The sequence below is a fragment of the Chinchilla lanigera genome, unplaced genomic scaffold, assembly GCF_000276665.1.
Source record: "Chinchilla lanigera isolate Chin_1 unplaced genomic scaffold, ChiLan1.0 scaffold00013, whole genome shotgun sequence".
NCBI lineage: Eukaryota > Metazoa > Chordata > Mammalia > Rodentia > Chinchillidae > Chinchilla > Chinchilla lanigera.
The window spans coordinates 4,291,933-4,316,093 of NW_004955414.1; the positions used below are offsets into that span (position 1 = coordinate 4,291,933).

Below are 24,161 nucleotides of genomic sequence, written 5' to 3' on the forward strand. Positions count from 1 at the left end.
ACTTCAAAGCTCCAGCCTTAATTATTCTGTTATACTTTCTCAGATAGTGAACAGCTATTTGTTGTACTAAAAAAAAGACTGAAACAAATTTTTGGTTCTGGTTAACTTTCCCTTTATTTGTTCTTGTCATGCCCATTGAGAGAAGATGCTAAAGCCCAGACTTTTCAAAATGTACTGCCAGGGTAGAGCAGGCCTGCCACTGTGGGCCTCACTCTGGATGAGAGCTTCTCAGGCTTCCTGTCACAAGACTGCGGGTAGCGTGTGGTCAGCAGGGTTAATGAGATTCATGTCATAAGACACAGAGACAGCTGGTATTGAAGGTAATGTCACCAAGACTGAAGGCCCAGATGCTTACTTCCTTATGGGCAACTTCTGCTTCTTTCACATTTAAGTTTTTACTAGATTTCAAATGTTCCTTTTAACAGTCATTCTAAGTAGAAAGTACTATTTTTTTACTTTTTTATTTTAAAGAGAATAAAAAATGAGAAAAAACATTAAAAATGATGCAGAATTTCAAAATGAGATGATAGGAAATCAGCAATTGTTGTTATATTGTGTATTGTCATCTTCAAAGTAGTTGTTCAGATTACTAGCTATCAGCATACAAAATTAGTCAAAAAATTATGCATTGACTGTTCCTTTCAGTATACCAATAGAAATTAGTAGTACAATTATCTTAGCTATCATATATTTATATATATAATATATATTATATATATACAAATTTTTTCTCTTCCTTCTTTCTTTTTTCCTTCCCCTAGCAGTTTCTTTCCCTTTTGCAATATCTATTGTACCTTTCAGATTTTATTTACTCTTTGTTTTGTGGATATAAATTTGAGTGATGCTAGGAGTGATGCCTTGATGGAATGCTTTGTATCCACAAAGGGTCTCCAGTACTAGTCAACTCCAATGTTTAGGATCTGGTTTCTATACAGAGCTAGAAGTGCCTATTGTGTGCATCAGTATGTAGAATAATAACCTTGTTTAATGAACTTTGACCATTATAAAATGAGAACTGTTGTAATTCATGAATACAAGTTTATATAATCTATAATACAAGAGGTAGATTTTGAGATTATTCTTGCTTTGTAAATGAAGGACCTCAGATAGAGGTTAAAATCACCAGAAGTCATCTGGATAGTGAGTAATGGCACCAATATTTAAAAGCAGCTACTGTAATCTGGCTTTTCAAAACTGTACTTTGCTACTTCTAAAACCATGACCTTTCTACCTGATTCTTGAGGACACAATTGCCCTTGTCAATGCTCAGATCTTGCTACCTGCTAGCTATATGATCTTGCAAAGCTACTTATATTCACATCCATAACATGTATATAAAAATAAATATTGACTTTAGTTTAGTGCACGGTGCAAGACATGGGTCTAGTTTTAGTCTTCGGAATGTGGAAAGCCAGGTTTTCCAGCATTTATTAAAGAGGCTATCTTTCTTCCAGTGAACGTGTTTGCCTCCTTTGTCAAAGGTAAGGTGGCTGAGTGTATTTGTAGTTGTGTCTGTATCTTCTAATCTGTTCCATTGATCCTCAGGTCTGTTTTTTTGCCAGTACCATGCTGCTTTTATCACAGTGGCTTCGTAGTATAATTTCAAGTCAGGGATTGTGATGCCTCCTGTCTTTACTCTGTTGCCCAGGATTGCTTTTGCTTTCCTAGGTCTCTTCTGATTCCAGATTAATTTTAGGAATGTTTTCTCTAGATCTGTGAGGTATTCTAATGGCATTTAAATCGATATTGCATTGAATCTGTACAACAATTTTGGAAGTATGACCATTTTCATGATTTTGGTTCTTCCTATCTATGCTTAAATTTTTTTGACCAAGTTTGCATGCTTATGTCTGGTAATCTGAACAACTAATTTGAAGGCAACAATATGAAATATAACAATTATTGTTGAATTCTTACCAACTTGTTTAGTGAGGCTCTGTATCATTTTTAATGGGTTTTTGTATTACTTTTAATTCTCTTTAACTGTTTGATCAGTCTTATAGTCTCACATCTGGTAATCTGAGCAACTTCACTGAAGATGACAATGTGTAATACAACAACTATTGTTAATTTCCTACCATCTTGTTTTGAAATCCTGTACCTTTTTATTGTTTTTGTGTTGCTTTGTTTTCTCTTTGGTGTTATTTTGTTATTTTTTGTCTTTAAAATAAAAAAAAATAAATATTGAACAAAGAGTTTGAGATGAGTAATTAAAATAATACATGTGAAAGGTATTTAAGAACTTTTAATACAGTATAGGCTTATATAAATGTTAGTAATTATTTATTAAAGGAAGTGTCTGGATAATTGCCAGACCATTTTGTAAAGATATTGGAAAGAATTTGTAAATTTCCCTTTTTTTCTTCTTTGTATTTTACCTGACCAGCTTATCTTTGAAGATGTCTGATCCTCACTGAGAATTTTTCTGACAATGAACATTTAGTTAGGTCCCTTTGTTTAAGAATATACAGACTTGCCTCTTTTAAGTAATTTCTTTCCCTTGAATTATAATTACTTATGATTTAGCTTTAATAACAGCATACACTCCAACCAAGACAGCATGTCATTTTCACTAGTTATTTTAGTATACTATAAACTACAGTACCTGTACATAGCATATGATATATAAACATTTTATGAATTATAAAAAGAAGTATTTCTGTTGTCTTCAGGAAAAGCATGCAATCCCAGTTGTTAGCATAATTTTAAAGTCAGCTCAGCTAATATTTGTTGGAACACCATATATTCCAAGGTTTATGGCTTTTCAGTAAGATGAACCATGGCTCTGCATATGGCCCTTACATTTTTTATAGGTTATTCTTTCAACAGCTTCCTGATGGAATAATTAATTGCCTAATTGCTTTTAGAGGAAGGCCTGGCAAACTTGTATAAAAAATAGTTATGGTATTGCTCTGCGTGGAGCGGAGTGGGAAATGGACAGTGAGGCAAAATATTACATAAACAAAGCAATGGTGATAGTAAACAATCTTTCAGAACCAAGAACTGAGGCTTCAGTGTAAATGGAGCAGCCCAGGCCAGGTCAGGCCAAGCTTAAAGCCCCTGGATCCCAGAATGGAAAAACAAAACAAAACAATACAACACAAAGTAAACAAAAACAATGAGGAAGCTCAGACAGAAAGTCCTAGCACATGTTATTCAAGGTGATTACAAAACCTATTTTCTAACTCTTCTATGTACAACCAAACTTGCATTTAGCTCAATGCATTTAGCTTCTGTGGAATGACGCCTAAAGGAAGGTAGGCTCTTCCTGGCTTGATCCATACACTCTCCTGCACAACCCTGTATCCATTCCTGTCTGTCTCCCAGGACGATTAAGATCTGTCAGCAAATAGGAGGATGATACAACTTATAACACACCATAGGTAAGTTCACTCACTAAATAGAATATCCCAGTTGGTCTTTGGACATTGTGTGACTGAGAAATCAGTTTCTATTGGGTTAGGTCACTAACATTCCGAGTTTGTTTCTTACAGCTAATACTGGTATCTAAAAAAAGAACACCTAAGGAGAATAGTTATAAAGATTAATAAACATGTTTTAGAAATATTTCTAAAATTAGGGAGAGTTCTTGGTCACCAAAATTATGATGTATATTCTCAGGAAATTCTCTAGCTGGGCATGGTGAAGCATGCCTGTAATCCCAGCACTCCGGAGGCTGAGGCAGGAGGATCACTATGACTTTGAGGTCAGCCTGGGCTACAAAGTGAGTTCAAGCCCAGCCTGATCTGCATGGTGAGACCCTGTCTTTAAAAGATAAAAAAAAAAAAGAAATTCTCTGTGAACAATCTGCATTTTTAATAAATTGTGTACCACTTATTGAGCAATTAATTTATCATCTGGCATAATGTTTTTATTCACTTCTAATCAGTAGAAAAGAAGTGATAATAACTGAACAATTCAATATTTATAATAAATTCTATGTTATGTTTTCCTCTAAACTGTTTTCTTACATATCAATTACTCCAGTATTATCTTGGATGGTGTTGCAAATTTGAATTCTTGATATTTATGAATCAAGAAATGTCAATGCACAAAAGTATTACCTTTTGCTTGACAAAAATAAGGTTCTTAATGTAGTGATATTTTATTTCATCCATTTATTTAAAAGTAATTTTCAAACATTAGATTAAAAGGTTTGATTATCACTTTTGGTTAATCTTATTAAGCTTTTAGAAATAGTTTTAGAGTCGCATGTACTTGTAAGAAATTATAAGGAAAGATATCTTGTGGCCTTTATTCAATTTCTACCGATTTTTTTGTGTGTGTGTTGTCTGAAATAGGGTTTGGCTGTGTAGTTCAGACTGGTCTTGAACTCACTACGTTCAGGCTATATATCTCAGTGAACCTCCTGCCCCAGCCTCCTGAGTGCTGAGATTACAGGCACATGCTACTATGCCTGGTTTCTCATAGTTTTAACTTTAAAAATCTGAGAGTTAAAATGGTTATTGAGAGCCAATTATTTGGAAGACATTTTCTTGAATATGAACAAAGTTAGACACTTAAAAAATGATTATTTTTGTCAAAAATATTTTACATTTCAAACAAAATTGTAATTTTTGAAAATTTGATTCCACCATTATGAGTTTGACAATAGTTAAAGATGTTTCTGATGGGATTTTGGTGATATTAATGAATGTGCTTTTTCATTATTGTACAATGAAATGTTCAACTTTTGGAAGGCAGATATAACTCAGTAATTTGCAAATGAACCATGCATGTTATTATAAAATCCTTAATGGGTAAAATATTCACTCTTGGTATGGGCTTTATTATAACAAGTATAAAAAGTTCATTGGTATAATTTAATATTTGACAATACATTAAAGGTTTAAGAAATTATAATTTTCAAGTTTTAGTGTAGAAAAAGAAGATCCACAATTATATGAACATATTCTATAAATAGTTCACCCTATTCCAATTATATAATTGTGTGAGACAAATACACCATGACATAAAGGAGTGAGGAAGTGTAGAAGCAGACATAGAATTTGAATTATTTTCTATTTGCAAAACCAGAAAGCCTTATTTCATATTTTATTTTTTAGAAATGTTTATTTAATATTTATGCTATTTATATAAGCATGTAATTTACTTTTGTTCTTTTAAATAATTCGATGAATAGCTTCAAAATTTCTCACTTTTAGTTTGAAAACTGGCACGTATCTACAATATAACCCACATCAACAAGAACTGACTGAGTACACAATACACTGAAAGAGCTGTAAAAGGATCCTTTGATTTAAATATTTGACATCAATCATAAAGAATTGCAAAATATTCCTACATATACATCTGATATTGTTAATATGTCTTTGGTGCCCTGAAAATTCCTAGCTCATATTTGTTAAATAAATGAATGCACACAAATCATTTCATTTTGATTTGTAGCATGTGTTGCTAATGAGTGATGGCATTTCCCTCTAGATCGGACCCAGCAAGGTGCTGTCCTGCCATCTAACTGGTGACTCAGCTGCAAGAGAGGCACTGATATTTTGTTTCATAAATACTTTCTAGAACAACAAATTCTGTTTTCTACCATGAATTCCATTAATGAAAAATAAAATGAGCAATCTTTCATTCTTGCATCTGGTAATCTGAACAATGTAGTTGAGGATAATGATATGAAATGTAACAACCACTGTTGATTCGTATTGTTTTGTCTTGAGACTCTGTATCACTTTGAATGTTCTTACTTTGATTTGTTTATGTTTGTGATGCTGGTATGCTGCTACTGTTCTATTTCTTTGTTTGCTTGTTTCTCATTTACTACTCCTTTAAAATAAAAATAGAATTCTAAATAAAAAAGGAAATTCTTCAATAAAGTAAGTCGACAAAGTATTGAAAATTACAGAAAAAATGGAAAGGGGAAAAGGGGGAAGAAAACATTCCTTCTGTATATATTAGCATGTTTGCATACATCTACACAATGGTTTAAGTGTGTAAGGATTTTTACAAATGAGAAAGAATATTCTCAGAGTGTCAGAAATAATGTCTAAGTCCAGAATGTTTCTTACGTCTTTATGTTCCCTATTTCAACTGACCCGAAAGGGCCTTTTTCTGCTGCAGAAACTTTCTTCTCCCGCAGCCTCTCAAAATCCAAAGATGCTCGCTAAAATAGTGCTCAGCAGCACTGTTAGTAGTGCCCTCTAATTCATCACTAGGATTGCACACCCTTTAAATGGATTTGCTCTGTGAATATTCACATTTGGTCGGAACATCAAACCACATGCCAAGACCACTAGCGAAGGGCAAGCTGGGAGGGAAGAGTGGGAGAGTCATCTAAAAATATGCAGTGCAGGAAGCTGTACTCCACTTCGCACAGGAAGAGCCCAGACTACAGCACTATGTCACTTAGCAAGCAGTGTACTCCCTGTGAAACAACGTCCTCACACGTCACGTGACCTCAGCTTCTTTCTGAAGGACATGTCAAACTGAGTTTCTAGCAGCTTGACTTCTTGGTAATGTCACTGGTTCTAAAGAAATCTGCCTGCAATAATGAAATGCTGCCTAATATTCAAAGAGTCACAGTTTCCAGCACGCCATTACTGCACCCTAACTAGAGTTCCCAAGGCCGGGTGAGATGAATGCATTCTGGTCATGTAACTCTTTGCTTTGGAGGAAAGGAACTGATTAGGAAATGGGCAGGCACTTGTACGAGTAATAAGTGTGTGTGACAGGTTGTTTTGGTGTGCAAGTCTATTACATAAACTTTTATTTTAAAGAGAAAAAAACAAATATCCAATAGTACAACATTTCAAAACAAGACAATAGGGTATTAACAATGGGTAATATGCAATTAATATATTGCGTATTGTTATCTTCAAAGTAGTTGCTCAGATTAGAAGATATAGGCATGCATAACTGACCAAATAATATAAGCACAAATAGTTTTTTAATGGACTGAAGGAAGTCAGTAGTATAACTATCTTATCTGTTTTATATATATACATATTTTTTTCTTTTTCCTTCCTTCTTTTATTCATCCCAGTTATTCTTTCTCTTTGAGCTATTTCTATGCCCTTTATACTATCTACTGTAGATTTTGGGTCTTATTTACTTTTTAAGTTTCTTACACTAGGGAGAAAATATGATGTTTGGGACCAGGGATGTAGCTAGTGGCATAAGTGCTTGACTGGCAAGACTGAGGTCATGAGTTCGATTCCCAGTACAAAAAAAAAGAAAGAAAATACGATGTTTATACATGCAAGATTGATTTATTTCACTTATGACTATGGTCTCTTCTTGTGCCCATTTACCTATAAAAGCCTCGAGTTTGTCCTTCTTTGTAGCTGAGTAGTACTCCATTATATAAAAATACCACATTTTTTTATCCATTCTGCGGTTGATGGGCACTTAGGTTGTTTCCAAGATTTCAGTGTGGAGATTCCTCAAAATACTAGGATTAGAGGCCCCATTTGACCCAGATATCCCCCTTCTGGGTATTTTCCCAGAAGAATTAAAAATATCATGCCACAGTGATATTGGTGCACCCATGTTTATAGCAGCACAATTTGTAATAGCTATTACATAAATATTAACTGTTCTGTGAGAGTAGTTTCTGTCTTAAGTAATGTAAAACATATGGAAATATACACAAAGCCTTCATCTACAGTGGAGCAGACCCTATTTTGTCTCAGAATTTTAAAAAAGGTAATATGGACTTTTGATGAAGGAACTACACTCAGCACAAACCTACTTGGAAACGAATGTACTTTATATACTTTAATTCCCTCCATGTCATAGGAAGGGTCTATTTACTCTGAGAATTTGAAGAAAAGAGAACAAGGCAATAGCTTAGGTACAATGAATAGAGACAGTTCATAACTGAATAAAACAGACTGTCTCTTAAACCCAAGTAATAATTGCTTTGCTGAGAATGGTGCTTTCACTTCATCAGTAAACATTAAAATATCATTGAGCTGATTTGAGGATGAAATAAGATAGCATATGAGAAGTGAGAATATTTGACACATAGAGATTTTTATGGTTATTGTACGAATAGGATCACTGCTAATCACAATATCAATATGGTGGCAAAGTAATAATATTGAGAAGCTAAGTGATGCACACGCACAGAGATGTTCATGGTATGGAAAATAATGTCTCAAAACCAAGTGTCTCTTTCTGAGTCGGTATACCTGAAACTTCTTAGCATTCTGATTCCTCAGATTGGCAAGAAAGAATTGAATCTTCTACTTACTAAAATGTGTCGCCTCACTTAAGCAGTCTCTTTGGTAATCTGGCCTACATACCTTCAGCTGAACTTATTGTTTGAGTCTCTGTGACCATTCCTGTATTAATTAAAACCCTGTATCTTATGAAGGGGTACTGAAAGCTTGGTCATTCTTTAGGTGTTCTTTTTGGCTCCCCACCTGGCCTTTCCTTGAAAATACTCTGTTCATCTTTATTCAAAATTCCAAACTTTCATGGTTTCTCAGTAAAATCCATAGCTCATACCTCATTTTTTAGATTGTCTTTTGAGAAATCCTAGCAGAAAGCTTGAATGCTAAGTAGCAAATATAAAAGGAGGACTGAAATTAGGAAGTCATAAATGTGTAACATCAGTGAGTGATAACTGCAGGAGAGAATTGTAATGAGAGATAAGATATTTGAGTAAGTTTAAGGAAATCTCTCCAAGGCAGACAGTTGTTAGTTGGAAAAATGAAAATGTAGTTAGTGGGAAAACTGAAATATATCTGTAGCTGGAGCAAGTGATCCAGTTTAATATTAGAATGTGAGACAGATGGTGATCTTTTGCTTCCAGATGTGATATCCTCTGAGAAAGACCTAAAGCCACCTATGTAGACTTCTGGCTACTAATTCACTCTCTGGATTCAGTAAACAGGAAGTATCAGGCAAACTCAAAATGAAGAACAATTGTATTTTAATATGGCTTATTGGGGCTGGATTCTCCAAAATTATAAATTTCATAAAGATATAAACTGAAAAGTTCATGGAAATATTTCAGGTTAAAGAAGGTTTAAAAGTCTACTTTGCAAGGATACTGACCAGCATTTCTGGGATTATTGCCAACCCCCACAAAATCTAATTCCACACTTAATTCTCCCAGAGCATCACTACCAGTTGTGTAACTTCGTGTCAGTACAAGGGCTTTGAGAATCTCGCACAGTATGACTTACCTTCTTATATTATACTGAAAACCAAATTGACATTCTCCACATCCCAGAAACTCTAAACTCCCTTTGTGTGTCCTTAGAGTACACTGCACAAAACTTGGACGATTGAAAGTACAGGTATTACCTTTCAATATATTTCTGTGTGTAGACTTAATTCTGAAGCTCACACAGAGTGAGTTAATTAACTCTAATTAATAGCCAAATTAATTAATATCTCTGATCCTGTTTCCTTTCTATCAGTAGAAAATAATGCAGTCTTCCTCAGAGAGCGGTTGTAAGAACTAAATGGGATCGTGCCACGCGAAGTGTCTGGCTCAGTACGCTGTATGTGGGGACCACAAGCAATGACCACTGATGCTATTAGAGGAGGATGAACATAATTTCTACTTTCGCAGCTGACATCAGAATGTCTCTTTAGGATGGAATTCTCCTTGTTTAAATTACTTTTGGGTGTAAGGTCCTAGGATTATAATTTGGAATGAACAGGAGAAAGAATGAGACAGTAAATCAGCAGAAGTAAGAGTACAAAACAATAACAAAAGAGAAAGTCAAAGAGAAGGAGTAAGGAAGAGAAGAATGTTCGTCTGTGTAGTAGGGGAACAAAGAGCTTTGTGGACGTAGGGGCCTAGTGTTAGAGGTAGGGCGGGTGTCCAGTGTCAGATTTGACTTGTGCACCTTGTCACAAATTAGTTCCCTATGTTTTCCCTCCTCTTAAGTCTACAATTTGGAAGAATTCTTTTGTTGTTTTGTTTGAGGGTGGATTTTTTCTTTCTTAATGCAAGTCAAGGTGAATGGGCTGAATTTACAGCGAGGTGAGTGGTAAGCAAACAGACAATGAGGGGAAGATTCAAGCAAGACTGAGAAATATGTATGGAAATGACACAGGAGTTAGAAAATGCCACGAGAAGCACAGAAGCTCTTGGGAGGCATAGAATCTTGATGATAATGGGGCCTAGTGTGTTGACCAGACAATGAATTCTGTCCTTTCTATGGTAGAGTTAAGAGAGCAGAATTGCTTCTAAGAATTCATTGTCGAAAATGTTTTAAATCAGATAGAAAAGCCACTAAAATTGAGAAAACAACACACATCAATAGTCCTATATCTATAATTCCACACTATAATAAGTTTTGAAAAGAGACTTCTTTTGTTCTTCTGCTGGAACAACAGGACTTTATTACCACCGGGCTGCTTACTGTCTCTGCTCATTCCCACGGGGAGTATATGCATTCACTGCTTTGCTGCAGTGGTGTTAATGTGCTGGATTCAGCATGTTACCAGCGTTTTCTGGGTCAACATAGGTCCAGTCAACACATTCTGAGTGAACTCAAAAAATTCTGAATTCTCAAACACCCCTTGGCCTAGGGTTTTGGACATGAATTCAGGAGGAAAAATAAAAGGGAGTGAAAATAAAGGCATTACCTTCCAATGTATTTCTAAAGCTGAAATTGGCAGTTTTATCCATGGGGCCAGATTCATACTGCGTCAAACTCAGGCAAAATTCCACATCAGCTGAGGAGGGGAGCCTCGAGGTCCTGGCTTTGTCATGGCTTCCAGGATTACGAAGTAAAGGTCCCTCAGGGTTCCCATCACATAAAGCCTGACGGCTGTTATATTCCTCCAGTCGGCTGCATACAATCTGCAAAAAACATTTAATGTTAAAGGAATAATTACCACTACCTGTGAGTCAATGGGAAAAAGCAGGAAGGTTGTAGTTCGTCATTACGATCTTCAGATTTCTAATCATCAGGAGGTTAGTGTTTTAAAATAAATGATTAAAGAAGTAAATGAGCTGAAACTTGCAGAATAAGCTATAAAATTTAATACCTACAAAAGCGTTCTAGGTTTTCATCTACCACTTTAGAAAATGTCTTAAATTTTCTAAGCTTCACATATCAAATTGTGAATCAAATAACTCCCATAGAAATATTTGATGGGGAAATTAATTTAAGTGTTTGTTAGCCACCTATTATATGCTTACCACTGTGGCTGGTTCCAAGGCTGGAGCTGACAATAATAAAGGCAGTGACTTCTTTTCAGGTAAATCTATAGCACATGGCATGATCAATAGTAAACACTCAGTAACTAGTGGCCTTATTGACTTAACTCGCACCATGCTCAGAATGCCAAGGGCTTAGAATAGTTTCACTTTGTGCTTTCCCGTCATAAAATGTCCTGTTGCTGATAGCAATGTTTTTATGTTCAGAATAATATTCCTGATAAATTTGTTTTTAAAGCATAACATTTTTCTGAGTCCTTAATTTAGCTACAACTAATGTGACCTTTTTGAAAAATCATCCATTTAAAAATAATTCCTCACATTGTCATATGAAAAGAGTTTTTTAACACCGTGATATACGCATCGCTTCAATTAAATGCAGTCATTGCTTCCACCTTACTAAACAGGTAAACTGAGGCTCAAAGAAGGAAGCGACATTTTCTAGGTTAAAGGACAGTGCTGCTACCACAGCCCAAGCTTTTCAGCTCTCCCTTTAGTGCACTTTTGGCATCTATGACTAGGTCAGAGGAGTCCAGCCTTCGATGTTTTTAAGCTCATCTAGGTTAAGGCGAAGAACAGAGCTGTAAACCTACATCTGGTTCATGGTGGGCTGCAGATCTGAGATGTCTTCGATTTACATAAAATGTGGTTAAGTCTGGTGAAAACATCAAGGGAAGACGAAAGTAACTTTATATACTGCTCTTTAAAAATAAACTGCTCTATTCAGGTAGAGAATGCTTTTAGCATTTTTTTTTTTTTTTTTTTTTTTTTTTTTTGGTCTTTTTGAGACAGGGTCTTGCTATGCAGGTCAGGCTGGCCTTGAGCTCACTTTTTAGCCCAGGCTGGTCTCGACCTTGCAATGATCCTCCTGCATCAGCCTCCTGAGTGCTGGGATTACAGGCGTGCACCATCACGCTGGGTGAGAATGCTTTTAAGGGGAAGGTTTAGCTGAAAACTTGTATTAACTGATATTCAGTCAAAACTGAATCACACATACTGGAATAAGTGTTTTAATTGTGTGACAGAAGAGGACTGTCTTCTCTCTACACACAACAGAACTTCCCTAGTTAGTATGGATGGGTTTCCTCACCTAATAAGCATCAGTGTAACTCCATGAGAAGCAAGTCATATTGACAGATGCGATTTTGTTTGTCTTGTCGATACTCCTAGCTAAAGAGAGCCAAATTTGGAGCACACAGAGCCCTAGTAACCTGCATGTGAACTTGATAGTCAACAACAGCAAGGGATAAAACTTGCTGATTTAAATATAAGAAGCATTTATAAGACTGTTCATACTTTTTGATGAGGAAGGAGGAGAAACAAAGAAAAACTAAAGGACGGCTGTTGTAGTCATGCAGGACAGAGTCATTACCGACAATAAGTTCCCGAAGTCACAGGAAAGAAAACATAGTTCATTTTGTGAATTTCAACTGTGACAGCCAAAAATAAAATCAGGTAGATTCTGGGCACAAAGTAAAGTAGTAAACTCCAACCAGAATACAAGTCAGATCCTAATGTGGTGCCCCAGGTTCTACCCTCATGTGACCATATGCACTTCTCTAAAGATTATATCTCAAAATGTAGTCACATTGGAAGTTTGAGCTTCATTGTGTGAACTTGAAGGGGTGAAACTTTATGCATTGCGCTGGGCTAGAAGCCCCTATATTAGTTAACCACCTGCCTATCCCTCTGCGGTACTGGCAGCCCTGCAGAAAGGGCCACTCCCTCACCCTGCACCAACATGTGGGAGTGAAGTGAATCCCTTATCAGGAATGGAAGTGAAGTGAATCCCTTATCAGGAATGGACAACGAGAAAGGACTATCTTCTTCTACCTTCCAGTTTCCCTGGACAGTGGGTGGAGAGGGGCAGGTTATTGTGGGGCTTGAGCCAGAGGATAGAGAGTGGAAACCAGGACTCAGTCTACGAGAACAAAGAGGGTGCAGGAGTAGTCACATGGGAGCTAAGAGCCTCAGCCCTTAGTGTATCCTCCATGTTTCTCTGATGGCTTCCTTTTTCCAGTACTGAGGATGGAACCAAGGGCCTTAGCACTAAGTCACATCCTCAGTATTTCATACTTTTTATTTTGAGATATGATCTTGCTAAGTTGCCCAGGCAAGGCTCCAAATATGAACCCCTTCCCTCAGCAGTGCTAGGTTGCTATCATTTTTAAACACAAATTCACAGATATAATTATTAAGAATTTCAAGGCACAAATCACAGGTGCTTTAATCTCCAGTGCGGGCCGCTTCTCAGCTGAGAGAGTTGTCCAAGTGCTGTAGCTGTCCAAGCTGGTCCTGGTCCTGAACATGGACTGCACCTTCTTTTCTGTGTCTACTTTCTATCCTTCACTGTGGTGCGCAATTTCATGGCTGATATGCCAGGTATATTAACGAGGACTCCCCAATGCCTCCTCCAGTGCCAGACTCTTCCTTTGTACTCATACTCAGATAGACATAGACACGGATTGTAGAATATATATGCCAAAGTCTGACTTCACATTTCAACACTGTCTCACGTGCACCCAAATACAACATTTAAAATGAAAACTCTTCTCCCTGTATCTCCTTTCACACAAACCGTCCTGAGTTTAGCCAGAAATCTATGAATCATCTTGTGCAAGAGAGAAATCATTGCATTTTATTTTATATTGTCTTCTACTCTGTCTTTCCCTTCAGATCCATCAGCCAATGTTAGCCGTCCTTCCTTCCACACCCATCAGGGGTCTGGTCCCCAGTCCCTACTTGCTTATGCCCTGTGGGATTCTGCAGCTGAAGTCCAGCTGCCGGCTGCTCCCCGGCACATCTGTGCCTCTCCACCCCGTGACTCTGCGGTCGCTAAGCCTGCTCGCTCCTCGCACATGTCAGTGCGCTACTTACTTTTTAAAGCCAAGACAAATATTTTGTGAAAACAGACATTGTCTCTGAATATGAGAGAGCTGTGGGAATCCACCAGATAATTTTGCTTATATAGCTTGACCATTTCTAGTCTGAAAATACAAAATATGAAATGCTCCAACATTCAAACTTTCAAGTGCTAGCGTGATGCCACAAATGGAAAACTCCACACCTAACCTTATGTGCAGACTGCCATCAAAACACAAGTGCACTGAAAGTTTTGTACAGTTATATTGCAATACTGACAGTAACTTTATTTACCTTCAGGCTATAATTATAAGATATATATGAAACATACTGAATTTTGTGTTTGGACTTGCATCTCATCCTCAAACTATTCCTTTACATATATTTCAAAATCCAAAAATTCCAAAGTCTGAACCACTGTTGGTGTGAAGCATCTCAGATAAGGGATTTTCAATCTGCACTTTCATTTATAGGTAGACAGAATCTAGAACAGCACTGTGTAGAGGCTCAAAAAGTATTTGTTGACTGAATCAATAAAATCAGTAAAGGAGCAAATGACTATCCAAAAACAAGCATGTATTGAACATCAATTTTTGCAGCTCCATTGTTGTTACCAATATTTATTTTCTTAAACAAATATTAAATCCCTTCTTGTCCAGGCTGTAACGTACATCTGTATCTATATCTATAAAACTGAAATTCGGGACATTGTGGATTCTATTGAGTCACCCCTATTTTAATGATGAAAACACAGCCTGAGTTTGGAAGGGTATGTTGGTCAAGTAGCATATATAATTCTAAGTTGTTAATAATTAAGTGTAGACACCAGGTTCACAGGTGTGTAAGGCACATGGAATAATATTTAAAAGTGAAAGTCCTTTCTTGTCAACTATCTGCATCATATTGAAAAGTAACTGAGGCTGTCCTATTCGTCTCCTGCCCCAGTGAGTTCAAAATCCATAAGCAGCAAAAGCAAATTAAATTATCATTTAAAAGAATTGAATGAGGGATGTCTTTTCCCATGTTAGAAAATAGCGAATATGTTGATTTTAACTTGATGGCTGAAATACAATTTATGAATTGAAGCACTGTATAGTAGAAAACAATAGGGCTCCAGATTCAGTGGGAGGCTGATACCAGCTCTGGCTCATCTGATATCAATGTAGCAATGAGCATGGTTTTTAGATGTGTTAAGTCTCAATTTTCTCACTGGTACAGTGATACAATATGTAGAAAGAAACTCTTCAACTAGTAGTTCTTGGCTCAGTGGATATCAGTTTCTGGATTTTCTCATACATTACAATAATCCTTAATCTTTTCATTCATATATCATTAAGTGACTTGTCCTAACAACATGTGATATTTAGAGTCAGAACCAGAGCACTAAAACATACTCTTCTAGATTCCAAAAATAAAGGCACTACATATATCTCTGCCTGTTAATGTTAGGAATGATTGAATAAAGCTAACCTGACTTCTTGCCACATTTGGCATATTGGGTATCTGTATAATGTTCATTAAACAGTTACCACAGAAGGTACACAGCCAAATCATTTTCATTCTTATTTGAATAATAAACCCCAGGATATTTTCAAAAGATTCTTCTGCCTAGAAGACAACTGTAGTGGGCTTGGTTCAGTTAGGGAGATTGAATGGAACCATTGTTGTTGAAATAGCTGGAGTTATTAGTAACAAGAAAGAAATCTACCTGGTTCCAGAAATAATTTGGAAAACTTTCCTCTAAATTATTGTCTTCATGATTTATACAGAACCTATAGGAGTAGAGGAGGTCAGGAGGACAGTGTAGGAGAACAGTATAGAAAGATAGGCAGGATAGGAGAAATCACTAGCATAGTGGCTATCACCATAGAGATTGCAGTTGGAAAGTTATGGTTTCTGATTCTGACTATTAGCTACATGACCTCCAGCAACTTATTTAAGTTCTCTGTTAATATTTTCACCTATAAGTGGAGATGGTAGTAACGTTTTATAAAGGAAAAAATAATCTAACATGTAAAACATATAGTAAAATGCCAGGTCTAGAGTGCTTAATAATGACAACTTTATTTATATTTTTAATAATGAGCAAGAGTACTGATCAGGGATGAAGTCATTTTTAATTATAGATCTATAACAGTATTTGAATAGTCAGTTTTACAACTGCTAACTTCGACATATTATTCCATAATATATTATAATATTACTTTCCACATGTGGAACTCAATGTGTCAGATACTAAACAAGTCATTTTACATGAATAAATTGCATTAAATAACCTTACAACATATTAAACTACATTATTCTGATTTTAGAGACAAAAGTATCTCAAAAGGAAAAAATTGAACTGAAGCTTTTGTAAATCAGGAGAGAAGTAGGGGTTGAAAGGTGGGAAGGGACATGAAGAAAAACAGAATTGATAAGTTATATACAGGTGCATATTTCCTAGGATAAATGTGACCCATGTGTATGACAAATGTGTACAAATAAAAAATAAAGTTAAAAAACAGAAGATAATTAGGACCTTATGACTTGGTAAGGTGTAAAAGATTACTCTAATTCATGTGGATGCATAGACTCAAAATAATTTACATTTTCTACTGTTACATTATTTTCCACTCCATTTAGTCCTTTCTTTACACAGAAAACACATATAAATAATCATTGCACCCCAGCTTTTTCTCTTGCAAAAATCAAAGTTCAAGTGTTTGATCAATCTTACGTCTATATTTGTTTATCTGAGTATCCAGTTTGAAGATAGCAATATGTAATACAATTGTTAATTTCCTATCACCTGTCTGAAATTCTGTATTGCTTGTATTGTTTTTGTGTTATTTTCAAAATGTGTTTTTGTTAATATGTTTTTGTTCTCTTATCTTTAAAATAAAAACACTTAAAAACATTTTAAGTAGCATGTCTAATGTTATTGAGTAAATGGCAGAGGCCGACTTTGAGTCCAGGCTTTCTGATGACAATTTTGCTCTTTCACTATTTTAACACAAGTGATTTATGACATGTGCTTGTGGGGCACCAAATGTTTCAAGTCAAAAGAATGAAAAGGAGACTGGTGCATTCATCAAGACTGGTTTTATAGAATTTCTAAAATTTTATTTTTAAATTTTAATAAATAGCAATAAACTATTGGTCATTAGCAGAATGCTTGTATTATGGAATTAGAGATTTATCTGAAAAAATGTAAAGCGTATGACATTCCACAAAATCTTTTTCATAAAGAAAAAAGATCTGTTCTTTCACTGAGCCATTGCCATGGTTACCTACAACCCATGACTCTCTGCTGAAATGTGACTTCTTTCTTCCCACCGTTCACTTCCATGTGATGCGCCTTTCACCTGATGAATGAATTCCCTAGCCACTGTCACTCATGTCTGTCAGCCAGGAAACATTTTTTTCTCTTCATTTTGATTACCATGACAGGCTTCCCTGATACGCCTTTACTTTCTCTTTTTAGCTACCTTTTCTACCGGTTGCATAACATGAGATCTAGTTATATTAAGCACTCTAATTATTTTTTACATAGATATTATTAAACAAGCCCCTGCCTCCAAAAATAATGGTATTTTCTAATTAATGTCAAGCATGCTTTCACTTTAAAAGCTTCTGACATTATAAAAATTATTAAACAGTTGGACCAAAAAGACATGAATCATGAATATAAGCTTTCTAAGAAAATGAACATGAATCACTTAACTTTTTAAAGTACTACTTCATTTTATAGAAGTCTTGCCAGGTAAATATTGTCAGTCTCATTTAAACAGCACTCAGGTGTGTGTGATCCTTATTGCGCCCTCTGTAAATGCATGTATACGTGTACATTCAAACAGCTGATCAGAAGGAGCTACGTAGAATTTCTTATCCCAGACTTTGAATAGAGGTTATTTATTGACATTGTTGTATTTTTGTCATTAAGCTTCCAGCGTTTTAAAGTATGATATAAGATCCTAAGAGCCATCCATGCAGACTTTAATTTTTTAATCTATATTAGCATTGGAGCAAAAGTTTCTCTGATTTTGTCCATTTCAAATGCATTAATGGAGCCTAATCTATGTATATATCATTGTCCTGAACTCTATGTTTACAAAATATTTACAAATGGTCTCTGCCTTAGGGGTTCTGACAGTCTGCTGGAGACCAGACTTGAAAATCATTACATGTACTAAAGAGTTTCAGATAGTCTCATATAAATCTTTACAAAGCCTAGTAGAGGCATAAGGAGATGAGAATTGTGAGTGATGGAGGTGGGTCTTTAAAAGCCTCATAGAATATTTTCATTGTAACATAAATGCATATTTGTTCTCATGTAGTATAGGACACATGAACTTTAAGGGAGTTAAACTAGATACATGTCAAATTATACACCCATAAATTAGTAATTTAATTCTTTCTGAGCCCAAGCAACACAACTTGATTGATGTAAACAGTGAAAGTCAGAACCACCTGGTTTTCATCCTCAGCTATATGACCTTGGAAAAATCATCTTACTGTTTTAGCCTTTCTGTCTTTTTTAAAAAAATAAAATGTAGGCACTACAATCACCAAAGGTTCTTAGTTCAAAGTTAATGATATCGAATCTTTGAGAGCTCCTTTTATGAGTTATGTGAATAGACAGTGAAAAGCACCCAAAAATGGAGGCTTTGTATCTAAGGGGTCGTCAGCCTGGCTGATTGGGAAGGTATTAATGAGCTAACTTAGCCAAGAAACAGTTTGATCTCATCTCACACAAAATGGTCTAATTCTTAATTTGAACATTCAATTTAGGCAAAAGCTTTCAAATTAATGGCCTGTTTACTACAGAAACTGTGTTTTCATAAAGTGGAAGTAAAAAGACACCTAAATAATTTCCATATTAATTACATCAGGGATACTCAGTGCTGGCTCCATATTAGGATTACATGATGAGGTTTTACAGACACAGACGCCCACACTTCATAGCAGATTGCCAGAAGTTGGATTTGTGAAGTGCATGCAATTACTTTTTAGCAATTTTATTTTGCAATTTTTTAGTAATAACTTTTTAGTAATTATATTTTGTAAGCTTCCAGATTTTGGTACTGAGAGTAACTGAAAAAAATCATTATGAACAACCAATTTTAATTTTGGAAGCACTCTAACCGGAGCAGTGAATAAATGGAAACACCCAGCATGAGTTGTTTTATTGTTGTATCTGCCGCTGATTATTCCTTGACACCAAGCATATCAGGTAGATAGCAAATGTTCCTTGATGTAGCATTTTTAACTTAAACTTGTTATTTGTTGTTTTTTTCTCCAAAGTACTTCTTCCATCTTGTTCCCTTACTTTATCTATAAAAGCTATCCTTACACAGCAATTTAATCACAGAACAAAGTTGGAGTTAGTACTGTAACAATTTCAGTGTAGTGCTCACCCACTGGACCCAATAAGTTTTCTTTAGAAAATAGTAAATTGATTGTGATCAAGAAGAGGAAAAAATGGAAAAAAACAGCTCAAAAATAAATATATGATTAGGAAAGAACCCAAATGTAGTATCCTCTGGTAATATGCACCTCATGTCATAAAATATCAGTTCCTTACCTCCTACTCAGCTTGGGTGTGTACATGATGTTTTATTTGTTTTGTATAATTTAGGTAATCCTTCAGTTTTTTGAGGTCAAGTGGTGCTACACAGATAAAGAAAGCGTTGTAGCTGACAGAAAATCCCACTTCAAACTTGATAGTATTTTAAGCAGTGACAGAAGATGTAAGAATGATGAAATTTTTGCCCTCATAGATTCAGGTAGAAAGTCTGAAGGTTTATTGGAATGGCTTTTTCAAGCACATTTTATAATCTTTCCTGTAAAATATCTTCATTACTCTTGCTAAGTAGCTGACACTGATCACACTAGAAATTAGTGGCCAATTTTCAATTACCCATAGCCTTTATTATGAAAATGTGAGAGTATGAGAGGTGATATTTCAAAACTGCAAAGTGTGAGGCCAGTGTAACCACGATTATTCACAATTTTCTCATATATTGGATGTAATTTCATAAAGTATTGTAGGTTAGAAATGCTGAATTCCAAAATTTCAGAAGATAGGCAAACAATATTTCTTCTACTTGTATTGATTTTAAGTGAAAAATAATAAAACATGTATTTCTTTGGTTAATTTTTGCATCTAATCCAGAATGAAAAAATAGAAATAGGTGTTTTCTGTTCATGTATTAATTCTTTAAAGTAGGTGTAATTATTATGTACTGCAAAAATGTACTAGTAACATTTAAAATGAGAAAAATAAAAATAAGAGAAATAGAGATTTAGTCTGAAAATAGCAGTTCTTTTTATTGTATTCAAACTTTGCAAATATATAAGGGAAAAACTCATTTCATCACCCTAATAAAAAGAATCGAAGAAGAGTCAGTTCTTTTGGGTCAAGACATCATGGTAATCATACACTTGAAAATGATAGAATGGTCATACCGGCAGAGTGTGACAAATATTGTCTTGCTGTTTATCATTTGTGTGACTATAAAACAAACTACTTCATATCATTATATATTTGAAATGGAGACAGGTTGATATTAAATTAGTGATTAATGAACTGACAAAAACACAAATTCTTGTCATCAGCTTTAATATACAGATTTATAATTCTTAATGAATATTAGCTGTTTGCATTATTTATAATTTGAGCTTCAGAATCCTTATAAATTTTTTAAAAATGCAAATTTTCATAAAGTTTCCTTACCATAATAATTACTACAGATATTTGGTAAATTACACTTTCCCAGTAAAGTTCCATAAAGATTCTAATCATTAGATTTGGGACAAGGATTTTTATTTTTAATTTTTGCATCCTATGAATTTTATTGTGGATAATAACTTTATTATTCAGAAATATTGCCTAGATAATTTATTTACCTATCTAAATAGACATTCATTGATTCATTCGCAAATACTTTCTGAACAATTGCCTTATGTCAGATCCCATCCTAGGTGTTGGAAATACAAAGGTGAATTAAGTACTTTGCTTTTTGGAGCTTAGAAATTTAGTAGAAGAGGTGAATGTTGGGCCAGTAATCCCACAGTTATCTACTTAATTGTAACTATGAGGTATTCTGTGAAGGATACCTATAAGGTGCATTAGGGGCTCTCAACAGGAAAATTTTCTTCAAGGGGTAGAGGGATGTCAGGGGAATTTTATGAAAACCTGCCTGAAGCAGTTCCTGTCTCCTCTTACCCTCTGCATCCAGCATACCTTACCTGCCAAGAGGAGAAGAACGATGCTGGGCTGAGCAGGTTAGGGCTTGTAGGGTGCCGACCTCCCATGTACTCGTCTGTGCAAATGTCACAGCTTTCCGCATCTCGCCAGTCCCAGTATGGAATAGTGAAGTTCTCATCCCCTGTAAGCTCCCGGATATCTTCTTCCCACAGAAGCAAGAAAAGTCTATGCCAAGGCAGGAAACCTGGTGCTTCATGGGCAAAATCAATGTCTCTCCATATTTCAGACCCCCCAAGCAGTGTGTCTCTTGACACATAGTAATGCATCCAGACAAAGAGGTCATAAACGTTAACATCGTTAAACATGGGGGTTGATCCGTTCTTCATTTGGCCATACGTGCCTGTCGGGATGACATAGTCTGCACTGATGGTATGCTTTGCTAAAGTGAGGTAGGCGAGGAACTTGTCCTTCTCTGGGACACTCAAATCGAAGATGTTTCTTCTCACCAAGACTCTTTTCTGTGTGCAGTTTGGTCCCCAGTATCCAAACTTGCAACGTCCACAGCTGAATCCCATGAAGTTGCCAGAGCACTGGCAGGTTCTGTTATAAAAGACGGAGGGCCAGGATTCCCTGTCGTCCACCCCTGTGAAAGGGAATTGTGGCCCAAATGGTGCACTGGACAGAAGGATGTCCTGACAGGAACCTCTGCCTGAAAGCTGGCCGCAGGGACTCCCATCCCCCTTCCACGGCGGGCAGCATTCCTTCTCTATCAGGTTCCGAAGAGACGTGCAAGCTCGGGGGAAATGGCCGGCGGAGGTCTGGAAACTGCACAGGAGAAAGAACAAAACAGCCAGGATCATTTTTCCTCTAGTGCTTCCACGCTCTGCTTGAGCTGGTTAATTGGTGTCGCTCACTTCTTTCTCCAGCAACCCCTATAGTGACTATCACATGTCTTGGCTAAGACCTATGCAACACCACTCCCACCCCGAACATCAGATATTCTGTCTTTGTCCTAAGCTCTCATCTTGTGGGAAGCACATGACTGCCTTCTTTGGCATTGGCCTGCATCCCACATTGGGGCTGGCCCGTGCTAAAGTGATAAACACTATGCAACATTAAAAGTTCAATTCTTATAGTTACTGCAATGCTAATGTTTAATAGTAACAATGCTTGATCTAAGCAGATTCAGTCATTAATTATGAAATTAATATAGATTTAAATTTGGAAATTAAGACGGGTCACTTTGGTAGCTTGGTGGTCTGCTTTATTGTGGAAATTTATCCATTGAAAGTTTCAGAAAGACTTGTCTTTCTCTTTCTCTCTCCTCTCTCATTTTCTGTTTCTCTCCCCCACACTGCAGTTACATTGTTCCACCCAGAAATATTGGAACCATGAATTTATCCGATATTTTTACAGTGTTATTCTTGCAAAGAAATTCTAAACATAGGGCTTGAGCAAATAAAGAGTAAACATTTCTTTTGATGACCTTCCTTTTACTGGGAGTTATTTCTCTATATAAAGAGAGCTAAAAAAAATTCCAATACATGGCCAAAAAAAGCTATTCATGTTTCTTTTAAATTAAATAATATAAATGAACATCACACTTTTAAAGGAAAGAATATTTTTGTGAACTGAGGCTACTGGGAAAGATTGCATAGTTGTAGTCACCAGCAAGTGGCTGTCCTTAAGGGAGCACCCCTCAGGAGCAGCCTCAAGGGGTAGGTTTAAGTTGGAATGAGAATAACGGAGACAATCCTTCAGGCAGGGAAACTGTAGGGATGGGTGCTGCATTTCACCTGCTGAGCTGGGTAATTAGATTAGATAGTTGGATAATTAGACTAGATAGTTCCAATATTATGGGCAATTAAAACTGAGACCAATCCATAGAGAAATTTGAAGCCTTACTAGGTGTCTTGAGATGAGGGGAATCTTTTTGTGACCCAAAGAGTGATAAAGTGAGAGAAGTCAAAGCCTCTGACGTTTCCTTCCTTATCCTGCTCCACACATGAAACTATGTGGCCCTCTCATTTAAAGAACAAATGAAAGAAAATAAAAATTTGAGGAAGATATCGATTTTTCACCCCTGAGCGGAGGATTCTAAGGAAAGCCGTGACGTTCTTGGTGATGCTGGAATGTCAGCCGCTCGGTTTCCTCTCTTCTGGCCAGACTTTTCTCATTATAGAAAAACGCGGAGCTCCTCCACTGGACTCTCCTGAGACTCCGGGCAGCCTTGGCCGCTGGGTACAGCAGTGTGCGGGTGCAGAGGAAAGAAGAGAAGTTTCCATGGAAATGCTGCCTCTGGCAGGGACCAGGAAGTTGTCACATGACCTTCTCCAGGAGGCTTACCCCTTTATTCCTCTGCTTCTTTCAGAGCCAAAAGGAGAGATTAAGAGAGGGTTTCTTGTCCCTGGGGAGCCTTGCTTCTGCATTACTTGTAACCGCATGTGGCTTTTTGTAATTCTTTTCCATCTAGTTGCAGACAGAATCCAACTTCTCATGCTTAGTTTAATTAAGGATTTTGCCTTTCGCTTGCCCCCGTCAGCCTTCCCAGTGAAACAGCTTATAAAGTCTCCATCATGACTACTCGGGAAATTTGTCTTGTCTCTCAAGTCTGTTTTCATAATCTTCAAAGCCTGGTGAAAGGAATGACTAAAATGTGCTTTGCCCTCTTCACAGAGTTTGATTTCCTTAAATTGACAGTTCTCTATTTCTCCTCAGTCTGGGCCAAAAATCTGTTCTGACTACATGTGTACCATCTTATCGCCAGTACTGCTTCCCAAGATAGGTTAGACTGCTTTCTCCTGCACTCTACGTGTGTATTCTTTAGGTATTTTCTGCTTAGAGGATTTGAAAGTGTCTTATTTTTCCCTAGGCCATCACTGTATAATGTAGCATGGAGCTGATGCTATATTCGATTAATTATGAGTAAAAACTCAGTACATACCCTGCAGA

General features: G+C 36.3%; 1 protein-coding gene across 1 annotated transcript in view; it reads right to left on the reverse strand.

The window, feature by feature from the left end:
* The window catches only part of Tyr (tyrosinase), a 69,967-nt gene extending 47,898 nt beyond the window's left edge, over positions 1–22,069 (reverse strand). The window contains exons 1-2 of the mRNA XM_005379730.2: positions 21,251–22,069; positions 10,579–10,795 (exon numbers count right to left, since the gene is read on the reverse strand). Of these exons, the coding sequence (XP_005379787.1) occupies positions 10,579–10,795; positions 21,251–22,069 (1,036 nt within the window). The remainder of the gene's footprint in view (positions 1–10,578; positions 10,796–21,250) is intronic.
* Between the last annotated feature and the right edge of the window lie 2,092 nt (positions 22,070–24,161).